The sequence below is a fragment of the Sturnira hondurensis genome, unplaced genomic scaffold, assembly GCF_014824575.4.
Source record: "Sturnira hondurensis isolate 20B ecotype Veracruz unplaced genomic scaffold, ASM1482457v3 Scaffold0025395, whole genome shotgun sequence".
Classification (NCBI taxonomy): Eukaryota; Metazoa; Chordata; class Mammalia; order Chiroptera; family Phyllostomidae; genus Sturnira; species Sturnira hondurensis.
In genome coordinates, this window is record NW_028098026.1 from 167,805 (window position 1) to 179,233 (window position 11,429).

Genomic DNA, 11,429 nt, shown 5'->3' on the forward strand with positions numbered 1-11,429 from the left:
CCGCCGCCGCCGCTGCAGTGCGCAGAGCACTGCCCGAGCCCGAGCGCCGGAGCCGAAGGGGGTCTGGGTCGGGGCATCCGGTGGATGAGCCGGGCTGTGCGCGCCAGCGCAGCAGCCCAAGCAGCGGCCGCAGCCCGTGCGGCGGGGATGCCCGGACGCCGGTCCCCGGGGCTGGGCCCCTGGCGGTAACCGGAGCGGGGGGGCCGCGCCCCCCCTCCTCCCCCCTCACTAGTCCCAGAGCCGCAGCTGCTGCGCCCGCGCGCTCCCGGGGACATTAGAACCGCCGCCGGGTCCCGCCGCCTCTCGCCTGGCTATTAATACCGGCGGCCTGGGAGAAGGGTGCAGCGCGCGCAGCGCAGTCATGGGGACACTGCTGGCCTTCGTGGTCGGCACGGCGCTGGGTAAGTGCGCGGGGGCGCGAGGCGAGGGGCGCAGCGGGGCGCGACGGGGTTCGGGTGAGCGCTCCAAACCCCGGAGAGCGGGGCGAGGGCCTCTCCCGCTCATCCCCCGACCTGAGTTCCTTCAGAAGTTGTGCGCGCCGGGTGCGGGGCTTCGGGGAGGGTTGAAGGTGTGGGTGGTCCAGAGCCGGCGGGAGTCCTGCTGGCATAGCTTCGTGGCTTCGGGCGTCCAGCCGGGGGCGAGGAAACGCGGAGTCAGCTGCTCCCGGAGCCCCGCAGGCTGCAATGTGACACCCACAGCCGCGGCGGGAGGGGGGGGGCGGGGAGTGGGAGGGGTGGCGGCTCCGGGAGAAGGAGAAGAGAGAGATGGAGAGACAGAGAGAGAGATGGTGGCAGGAGAGGGAAGGAGCGAGAGACACAGAAGGACCCGGAGTGCTCCGCTGGGGGACTGGGGAGATGGGAATACGGGGCCAGAAAGAGACGGGAGAGATGCAGTTTGCCGGAGAGAGTGAGGAGAGTTCATCTGAACTGTGGAGAGAGAAAATTAAGAGAGGCAGGAAGAGATGGAGCCCCGGTAGGCGGCGGGGAGGAATGGAGTTTAAAGGGGGCCCGGGAGAGGTGGAGAGAGAGAGCCGAGAGCGTGTCTGAGACGGGAAAGAGGACACAGAGTGGTGGGACCTTCAGAGAGACCCCAGGAGAGATCAAGAACGGGAGTTAGAGACAGAGTTACTTGGAGAGATTGAAGGAGGCAGCAGAGGAGGACCGGAAGCCCCCTAGACCAGTAGAGGAAGAGACTCAAGGACAGAGAGAAAGACCCAGAGCTGGAGCTGGAAAGACACAGAGTTAATTAGTGAGCTTTGGGGGTCGGGAAGGAGGTGGCAAGCAAGAAGGAGGAGGAGGGACCCAAAGGCACTAGAATCCAGTGGAGGTGCCAAGGCTGTGGGGCAGAAAACAGCTTGGTGAGTTTGAAGAAGCTGGTATGAGGTGGGAGCCTGAGGACAGAGTCCGGAGAAGCTGGGGAGGGGTGGGTGACAGGAACTTGTGGTACTGGGGTCATAGGGATGGAGTGTGGGTCTGCCCCGGTTCCAGCACCCACCTCCCTCTCTGAAGAGTTGCCTTCTCCCAAAGGTCTCTGGGGCTGACTGGTTTTGCAGAGCAATAATGGTGGAAATGACCGCCACCTGTACCTTCTAACGCAGCCAGAATTCTATACACACCACCTAGGTGCTGCGGTATCCCAGCCAAGTGGCCTTCTGAAGAAGGAAGGGGTAGATGGGCAGCACAAACTGAGCACAGGAACAGCCCTACTGATTGGGGGCCTTCTGTGTGCCAGCCCACTCACTGCTGGGGCCATACCGAACTTACGGAATCTCCTCAGCAGCCTCCAGAAGCAGAAATGATTGCGTTCCTCACCATCCACAGAGGAAAATTGAGGCGCAGAGCAGATGGGTGGCTTGCCAAGGGCACTCAGCGAGTCAGAAGTCCAGTCGCAGTGCCCAGATCTGTCCATCCATTACTGAGGGGAAACAGATGGTTTCCGAGGGGCCGTAGGGCCCACGACCAGCATGTCCAGCTTGGCCGAGGGTGATGGGTGTCCCTGGTGTCTCTGCAGTGTCCTCAGCCTGGGCGGGCTGTGTGGAGGTGGACTCTGAGACAGAGGCCGTGTACGGAGAGACTTTCAAAATCCTGTGCATCTCCTGCAAGCGCCGCAGTGAGACCACCGCCGAGACCTTCACGGAGTGGACTTTCCGCCAGAAGGGCACTGAGGAGTTTGTGAAGGTGTGTGGGTGCACGGCCTTGAGATAGGAGGGTGGGTGTTGGTGTCTGAGCGAGGGCAGGGTTGGGGGGTGGTTGTTTGCTCTCAGTGATGTGCTGTTACGGATGACCTGGATTCAAGTTCCATCTCCACCATTAACCAGCTGGTGACCTTGGGTGAGTCACTGAACCTGTCTGAGCCTCAGTTTTCTCCTCTGTAAAGAGAGGGTGGTCATGGTCTCTAGCTCATGGGTCTGTGTGAGGACTGATGGGGTTGACTGACCTGGCCCAGGGTTGGCACAATGTCATTGGAATTATTTTGTACCAGCAAAAATGTTTTGGGCGGTCGTCATAGAGGAGAAGCAGAACTATTTGGACCTCATTTACACTATGTGTATGTTGAATTATATCTGAGGAGGTACTACACACTTTTAGGGCAGCTGGGAAATTGGGGTCTACGCAGCTGGGTCAGGCTTCCTCTGTCTGGGCGTGAGGTGTATGTGGGTGGCCCGGGCAGAACTATAGAGAATCAGGGCCAGGAAGGCCGAGCTGGGGGCCAGGGGGCAGGTGAGAAATGTGTATAAGTGTGTGCGTCTCAGAACCAGGGGCACAATCAGGGTCCGGGGCTGGCCCAGGCGGGACCCCAGCCCCTCTGTGCCCTCCCTGCCTGAGCCCACGTGTGTGTCTGTCTGTCTCTCTGTGTGTCAGGGCAAGGGACAGAATAGAGATCTAGGTTGGGGACATGGGCTCATCAGTGAACCCCCCCCACCGCTGCCCCCCAGATCCTGCGCTATGAGAACGAGGTGCTGCAGCTGGAGGAGGATGAGCGCTTTGAGGGCCGCGTGGTGTGGAATGGCAGCCGGGGCACCAGGGACCTGCAGGACCTGTCCATCTTCATCACGAACGTGACCTACAACCACTCGGGCGACTATGAGTGCCACGTCTACCGCCTGCTCTTCTTTGAAAACTACGAGTACAAGACCACCATCGTCAAAAAGATCCATGTGGACGTGGTAGACAAAGGTGAGTCCGGCCCCGCCTGCGCCCCGCTCCTGCTGCCCATTGGCAGCCAGATGGAGGGACAGATGGCAGGGCAGGAATAGCTGGCTCTGCGCCTGGGCCGGCCAGCCACCACGGCAGCAGGGGGCGTGGCGCCTGTTTCCCCAGGTCCAGCTCTGGCCTCCCTTTCCCTTCAACTCACAGAGGTGTCCCCGCCGGGGTCTCCCATGGAAGGTATGGGTGTGGGACCTCTGCTCTCTGGGCCGTGTGGCCTCTGGCAGGTGCCATTCTGTCTCTGAGCCAAAGGTTGCCCGTAGGAAACAAGATGGTAATGGTGTCTACCTTTCGGGGTGTTCCTGGAAGGTTGTGAGGGTTGAGGGATATGCTGGTGCCGGTTGCTGGGGCACCTGGTGGCAGGGCCTTGGTACGTGGGGACAATGGGGGCCATTCTGTTGGTCAGGAGCGTGACAGTGGGGGAAGAGCCGTGAGTGTGTCACCTACAGTAGTGCTTCTCCAATTCTACCGTGCACACGACCCTCCAGGGGTCTCGCCAATGCGTGGATCTCCACTCGGCAGACCTGGGTGAGCCAGGGGTTCCTTTCTGAACCGCTGTTGAGAGAGGCCAGGGCCGCAGGTCTAGGGCCACAGTGAGCAGTGGGGTCTAAGGTGCTTTTGAACCTTTTTACTATTTTGGCTTCAGCTGCCTTGGGTCCCTTCTCTGAACCATCTTCCAACAAATGTAAATTGGAATTTCCTGGGGCCCTATGAGCCGTATCGACTCAGAGAGTGAGGGTGATACGCCCGACACTGGGCCACCACGAAGCCGTGGCAGGGACACCCTTCAGGGCCCACAGCACATACATAGCATCATGGTCCGTGTGCATTGTTCTTCCTCCAAGACAGGCCTCGGCGCCTGCTGTGGAGTCCGTCTGGGCCGGGACTCCTGCAGACGGGGAAGCCCAGGCTCAGGGAGGTAAGATTACACGGCCAAGGTCATAGAGTTGGGACCTGAGCTGAAAGCCAACCAAGCCTGTGTGACTGCCGTTTCTGTTCTTTGTGTGATTCACTGTCTTCCGCTGACAGCCAGAGCTTGCGGGTGTATTTTGGTAGTTAACATTTTTACATTTATTATGAAAGTGATCTAGTAAAATTTGACGCAGTATATGTGTCTGAGAGACTCTTTGGTGTAGGACACAGATGCTGGGTGGGCAGCCACCCACGCGCGTAGAAGATGGAGCCCCGCCCACGTGAGTTTCCGGAGCGTGGAGTGGCTGTGACGAAGATGCCCCCAAACACTGCAGCTTGAAGTCTGTGTCAATTCTGTCTCTCAAATCAGTGCTGGGGTGAAGGGTCAGGAGGGCGTAGAGGCTCCAGGAGTCCATCAGGCCCCCAGATTCTTTCCATCTTGCGGCTGTGGCCTGGCTCAGGCTACCACCCTCGTCTTCATGGTGGGTCCTGTGCTGGGGCTCAGGCACACTTGTGACTCAGTAGGGGTCTCTCTTTTTTTAATGTTATCTACCACATAATCGTACTGCTTCCCAGAGCCTATGTTTTGAACAACATATGTAGAGCTTGTACTTTTTTTTTCTTAATATTTTATTTATTTATCTTTAGAGGGGAGGGGAAGGGAAGGAGAGAAACACCAATGTATGGTTGCCTCTCATGAGTCCCCTGCTGGGGACTGGCCTGCAATCCAGGCATGTGCCCTGACTAGGAATCGAACCGCCATCGTGTGGTTCGCAGGCCCGCACTCAATCCACTGAGCTACACCAGCCAGGGCTGTAATGTAGAGCTTTTTACATTGTTTCTCCAGAGCCTGGGGTGGCAGTGTTACCTACCATATTATAGGATTGCCTTTTACCACTGCCCACTGCACTGCGTTATACTCTGCCCTGTGCTGCTTTAACGTGACCAAGCACAGGACAATATTTCCTCATCATTCATCATACTAGAGTGTTTTATCCATACTGTCACATTTATGTCATTGCCTACCATGATATTTCAAAATATCAACCCCATTGCAGTATTTTAAAGTTGTACCTGTTATACTACAATATACTCATCACCCACCACACTGTCGCAGTTTATGTGTTACTCATCACACAGCAGTATTCCCTTCACGACCCATGATATTGTTGTATTACTAGCATTGCCGGCCATGCCGTATTCTTTTTTTGTTATCGTTCGCTCTCTCGCTGCCGTCTCAACATTGCCGATCAGCCTGTATTGCCTCCTGGGCATTAATGACTGCTGAGGAGTGAATGGAATCGCTTCTGAGGGAGAGGCAGTGGGTATTGGTGGAAAGAGCTCCCCCGGCCTGGCGGAGGTGCGGAGGCGCGGGGAGCCCCTGTGGCCCTCCCGTGGCAGTGGGGCTGGCAGAGGAGGGTGCAAGGGCTCTGCCTCTGTTCTGGATGTGTCGGCCAAATGGGAGTGAATCCGGAGGCTTTGGCTAGAAGTAAATGATCGAGATAGATTTAAAAGTCTTAGGATTTTCAAGCTGGAAACACAACTATACAATACCCAGAATATTTTGAAGAAGAAAGAAAAGCTAAGAGTTCTTGCAATAAAAAGTGCATTTTTGAAAGAAAAAAATCAGTCCTGCATTCTGAGCCTCTGGATTAACCTGAGGTGATAATCTTCCAGGGGTCCGAGGATCTTGATAATGGATGTCAGTAGGTCTGGACGCCTGAACATTCTTTTCTAGGTCCTTAAGGGGTAGTCAGAGCCTAGCCTGTAGGACACATGTAGTCTGTCTCCAGTTGTAATTGGAGAGTTCAAAAGTTTAAGTTCCCAGGCTAGTGAAAGCAAGAGCAGAACCATTCCCTCTGCCTTACCCGACCTGAGTTTAGTACTTAGCAGCTTGGCCCCGGTGACTCTGTCTGTCTTCTTCACTCTTCTGTTGGATGTCCCCAATGTGAGTGAGGCATGTTGTGAGGTGAGGCAGCATCTGAGGCTGGTGAGAAGTCCGGCCTGTGTGGGCACGAAGGGGAAGTGCAGGGAAGATTTGGGGGGTTTTGAAGAGATCAAAGATCTCCCCAGGGAAGACGCCTCTGGGTCTCTCAGTGACCCCTGTGCCATCATGGGTCCCTCATCTGTGATACAGGAAACGGATGGATGGGTCTCCCTCCTGAGATGTGTGTGGGTTGGTGGAGACTGCACGCACCGTACAGTGGCTATTACAAATGTTTCTTTGGCCGTGGAAGCTTTGCAGAGCAGATAGGAGCTCGGACCTGGCAGTCAGTTACAATCGGGGCTGAATTCTGGCTCTGGGTTCAATCCTGGCTGTTCATCCTTACTCCGCCCCTTCCCCTCTCTGAGCCTTAATCTCCTTGTCTGGAAAATGGGCTGCAGACCTATGCCTATCACTGTCCTAATCAGATTGGCAGAGCAAGGAGATACCAGACAACTTATCCATTTGGACAGTGAGTTCCAGAAGGAGGGTTGAGAATTCTAGTGATGTGAGCTGTATCCAACATACATCACCTCTCTGTGCTTCTTGAGTTCAGCTGACATGGGAAGCCAAGACTATCTCTATCTCTGGGGTTGTTTTAAAGAGTCATTTATGGAGATGCTCAGATAAAGAATGAAATATGGGGCCTGACCGAGAGCACATACTCACTGCATAAGATACATTCATGAGATCTTTTTGGGTGAATGAATGAAGGGCGGAACCCTGTCTCCAGCTCCTCCTCTGGGGCAGTAGGGGAGAAGCATCCAGCCCTGCACCCTCTCTCGCTCTGGCCCAGAAAGCGTCAGCACCGTCTGCTCAGGTGAGGAGCAGAAAGTACGCCTGTCAGGGAGGAAGACCACACAGGCACAGCAGGGACGATGAGATATCCTGGCCAACCAGAAGGGACACCTGTGAAATCCAGCCCAGGATGCCACAGTAGCCTTTGACTCTGGTCCCCTGGCAAAGTGTGCTCTCGTTACAGTTTAAATTTATGCTCAATGAAAGGAAGCTGATGGTGGCCGGATCCAGTGCCGTGGGAAGGTGGGGGGTTTCCGGAAAACAGCTGCTGGTAGCCAACACTTAGGCGCTGCTGTCTGTGAGGGCATCCAAGCACATGTGGAAGGTTCACTGATGTTTCCTCGCCCCAGGAACCCTGTGAGAAGGCATGAGTATGCTCATCCCCGAATTACAGAGAGGGAATCAAGGCCCAGAGAGGGAGAATTGCTGGTCTGAGGTCGTGCGGCTATTAAGAAGCAGAGGCAGAATTTGAAACCTGGCTGTCTGACCCTGAATCCTCTGCTCTTAACTACTTTGCTGAACTGCCCCAGTAATAACAGTAATAATAATATTAGTAATAGCAAATATTTTTAAACAGATTTTATTTTTAGAGAAAGGGGAAGGGAGGGAGAAAGAGGGAGAAAAACATCGATGATGTGCAAGAGAAACATGGATCGGTTGCCTCTCATACACCCCCAGCTGGGAACCAGGCCCGAGACCCAGGCACACGCCCCGACCCAGTCGGTTCACAGACCCAACACTCCATCCACTGAGCCACAGCAGCCAGGGCAATGATAGCAAACATTTACTGAATGATGTCTAGACTTCAAGCACTATTCTAAGGATTTTTAAAGCCTTTTAAATTCTCACAACACTCTCCTGAAAGAGATATTGTGAAACTGAGACCCAGAGAGGCTGATCACTTGCCCAAGATCACACAGCTGGCCAGTGGCGGAGTCAGGATTTGAACCTGAGCCTTCTGGTTGCAGAGCTATAGCGCTTGGGCACCTGCAGCCACCTGACTGGTGCAGATAACCCTTTGAGTTACACAGGGAGGCGGGCTGAGGTGATCCTGAAGCCCATCCACAGCCAGTGACTAGCAACAATGGTGACTCTCGGGAAGCAGCGCATTCCCGTTTGCAGACCAGGCCCAGGGAGGTCCAGCCACTTGCCCGAGCTGGCGCAGCAAGCTCCAGGAACACAGGCTGTCTTGCCTCCTGAGCCTGGCCTCAGCGGCCACTTACCCCTGCCTGGCCCCTGCAGCCAACAGAGACATGGCGTCCATCGTGTCTGAGATCATGATGTACGTGCTCATCGTGGTGTTGACCATATGGCTTGTGGCAGAGATGGTTTATTGTTACAAGAAGATCGCCGCCGCCACGGAGGCTGCTGCTCAAGAAAACGCGTAAGTGGGGCTGGTGCGGCGGGAGGGGGCAGGCCAGGCACCTGGGACCTCCCACAGGGGACAGGGGAGTGACCCAGGGCACCGTCTGCAAGTCCTCCTTGGAGGGGGGGCATTTGTTGTCAGAGACAGGATAAGGTTGTGGTCAGGTCCCAGAGCTCTCCTACCTCAGACTCTCAGCCCTCCACTTCTCTTAGCACCCAAGGTTCAGGCCCAACATCCAGTCCCCCAGAGATACAGGCATCCAGGTCCCAGTCTCTTTTTTCACCAGGACCCAGGAGTCTGAGCCCCTAGTCCCCTCCTACCTCAGACTCAGGGCTCCAGGCCCTCAGCCCGGACTTCTTGTGGGCCACCAGGAGTCTGGCCCATAGTCCCCTCCTTTTTCTAACTCTGGAGCCCAGCGCACCTGGGGGCAGGGACCACAACCTTCTTCAGTCTCCTGGTGGTGGGCCAGACTGATGAGGGGGTCACTGTCTACCTGGCTTTTGCCCCCACAGCTCGGAATACCTGGCCATCACCTCAGAAAGTAAAGAGAACTGTACGGGTGTCCAGGTGGCCGAATAGCCCCGGTAAGGTGGGTAGATTGGGCAGGGGCTGGTGGGCCTGGGGTGGTGTCAGTTCACTAGGTCCCTGATTCCGTCTCTCCCTCATCTTTAGGCCCTGGGCTTCGCCTCAAGGAAGAGCCAGCCCTAATTGGGAACATCTGGGCACAGCCTACCCCCAATGGGGGTTGGCCATTCCTGGGCCTCCACAGCCTCAGAGTCCTGCCAGCGGAGCCTCCAGGGCGGGAGGGGGCAGGGGGCTTGGCTCAAACCCCCAATCCAGCCTTCTTCCTCCTGCCCACTCACCCACTCTCACCGTGCATGATGGGTAAAGCAATACTGCCACGGCCCCCACCCCTGCTTCTGCTGCCTGTTTTGGGGGGGGGGGCGGTGAGGTGGGGGCAGCAGCTCCGCACCCCTCCTCCTTGCTGATTTGCACACGTTGGCCGCTCAGACACGCACTAAGGGCCCAGCTTCTCCCTGCCCAGCAGGGTTGTGACCAGCCGGAACCGCTCAGGGCAGGGGGTTTGGGACCCACTGAAACCCTCACCGACATTTCCCCTCCTGCTTCCTCTGGCTGGACCTGGGGTCCCCTCTCCCGTGATGCACTCTTGGCCCGCCCAACTCCACCCTCTCTCACCAGCCTTGGATTGCGGCCACTTAGAAAGGGGCCCAGTCAGCCTCGTCTCTTTACACAGGTAGTTTTGTTCATGAAATAAAGATTCTTGGACTTGATTCACAGTCTCTCTCATGGGCCCAGTTACCCTCCACACTCCACCCCCAAATCCAAGAGCCTCCGTTTTCCCAGGGACCTGCCCTCCCAGGCGGGTAGAGGGGCCTGCCTGTCTGCACACATTCAGGGATAAGGATGGGAAGGAGCAGGTGGGTGCAGCATCTCTGGAAGGCCCAGCAGGTGCATACGCTTAGTGCTCGATTCATGTGGGGTTGGGGGGTGTCATTAGCTCAGCAGGGACCATGAGTGGGAGGGAGGCCAGGAGGGAGCCAGGGAGGCGATCAGGAGGGTGCTGCTTTGGGGAGGAGAAGGGGGCAGCAGTGGTTAGCAGTGTGGCCAAACCACCTGACATAAATGAATCAGGAGGCTTTGCTAAAATTAAAAGCGGCAGAGTTTTATTCAAGGGTCTTGGAGTTTGAAAACAAGAAACACGATCACGAACATCCAGAGTGTTCTCAAGGAAAAAGAAAAATTCACAGTTCCTACAGTGAAAAGTACAATGTTGAGGAGGGGAAAAATCAGTTCTGAGTTCTTAGCTTCTGAATTGGTCTGAAGTGGCGATCTTCCAGATGTCAGGGGTCTCGGATATGTGGACATTCTTTCCTACGTTCTTCAGCAGATCATCTGTAGGTTTGTCTATGTCTCCAGGCATTGCTGCGCAGCTCAAAAGTTCAAGTTCCCAGTCTAGTTAAAGCAAGAATAGTTTCCTCATACCTCAACCTATTGATTTTAGAAGTTGAGCAGCCTGCCTATAGAGACTCCATTTTATTTCTTCACTCGTTCCTCAGCAGTGTGGGTCTCTCTGCGGTGGTGGGGGTGAGAGAACAGGAAAGGGGAGAGAGGACCCTGGATGGAGAGAGGGGGAGAGACGAAGTGCTGAGCAACACCAAGTGTGCAGGAGAGGGACCCCTGTGGGAGGCGATGGCGCTGAGTCAGGTGAGCAGGTGGCTCTGATTATGCAGGGACAGCCTCGTCGGGATGAGCAGCTGTGGTCTGTGTTTATAGAGCTATCTGAAGCTAGGTATCTGATGGTGTCCCTAGGTGTCTGGTGTTTATTTGGCCCTGGGATGTGACATGGATCACTCGTGACTGCTGGTGGGGCAGCGTGTGTCTGCCTCTGGACACTTCCACCCACTTGGCTTGGGCTTGGGCACTTAGCACCGCCTTTTCTGGGCCAAGCCCCCTGCCCCCAATCTGGGACTTCTCGGATCCAGAGGTCATTGCTGCTGGCGGCAGAGAGGCTGCCAAAGCAAACCAGCCCCTGTGACTTGTGGGAAAGCAGCTGGGGGGAGGACGTTGTGTGTAGGGGGGGTGGGGGGGGTGGGTCGGGTGAGCAGAGCAAAGCAGACAGGGGCTGGGCTGGGGACTTGGGAAGGAGAAGAGGCTCCAGCAAGAACTGGGGCTGGGAGAGAAGTCTGGGGCAGAGCCTGGAACTAGGGCAGGGACAGGGACTGCCTTGGTCAGGACCTGGACAGGGGGTGCTGGAGGGGGCAGGGGTGAACGGGGACGGGACGGAGTTAGACCTACCAGGCGGAGGCCGGGCGGGGGGCTGGAGGAGCAGCAGGGCAGTTAGTTGGGGCACTCTGTCTAACTCCCTCTAGTTCGCACCCCCATCCTTCAGTCCTTGTGAGCACCACCAGCCTGCTCTGTCGCCCCGAGAACCCCCATCCTCAGGCCAACCCTCTCCCTACTTCCACCTCCCCTCAAATTGGCACACCTGGGCCCACCCCTCAGACTAGAGGGAGGCAGGTGGCTGGGCTGGGCTGGCCTGGTCCAGCCCCAGCAAACCCTGCCCCACCAGCCAGGTGGCCTCTGGTGCTGCCAATCCCTTTGCCCGCCCCTCCCCACCCCTTTCCCCGCCTCCTACCCAGCC

The 11,429-nt window shown here is 56.5% G+C and overlaps 1 protein-coding gene across 2 annotated transcripts; it reads left to right on the forward strand.

Moving 5' to 3' along the window:
• Window positions 1-9,558, forward strand: SCN1B (sodium voltage-gated channel beta subunit 1). Of its 2 annotated transcripts, none has more exons than XM_037039641.1 (6): window positions 1-401; window positions 2,011-2,177; window positions 2,936-3,176; window positions 8,143-8,284; window positions 8,779-8,855; window positions 8,939-9,558. In XM_037039641.1, exons 1-5 carry the CDS (start codon window positions 362-364, stop codon window positions 8,843-8,845), a joined length of 657 nt encoding a protein of 218 aa, XP_036895536.1. In that variant the 5' UTR covers window positions 1-361; the 3' UTR covers window positions 8,846-8,855; window positions 8,939-9,558. The 2 variants fall into 2 exon arrangements, with proteins under 2 accessions (XP_036895536.1, XP_036895535.1); XM_037039640.1 differs by having other exon boundaries at window positions 8,779-8,850.
• The last annotated feature ends 1,871 nt before the right edge of the window (window positions 9,559-11,429 follow it).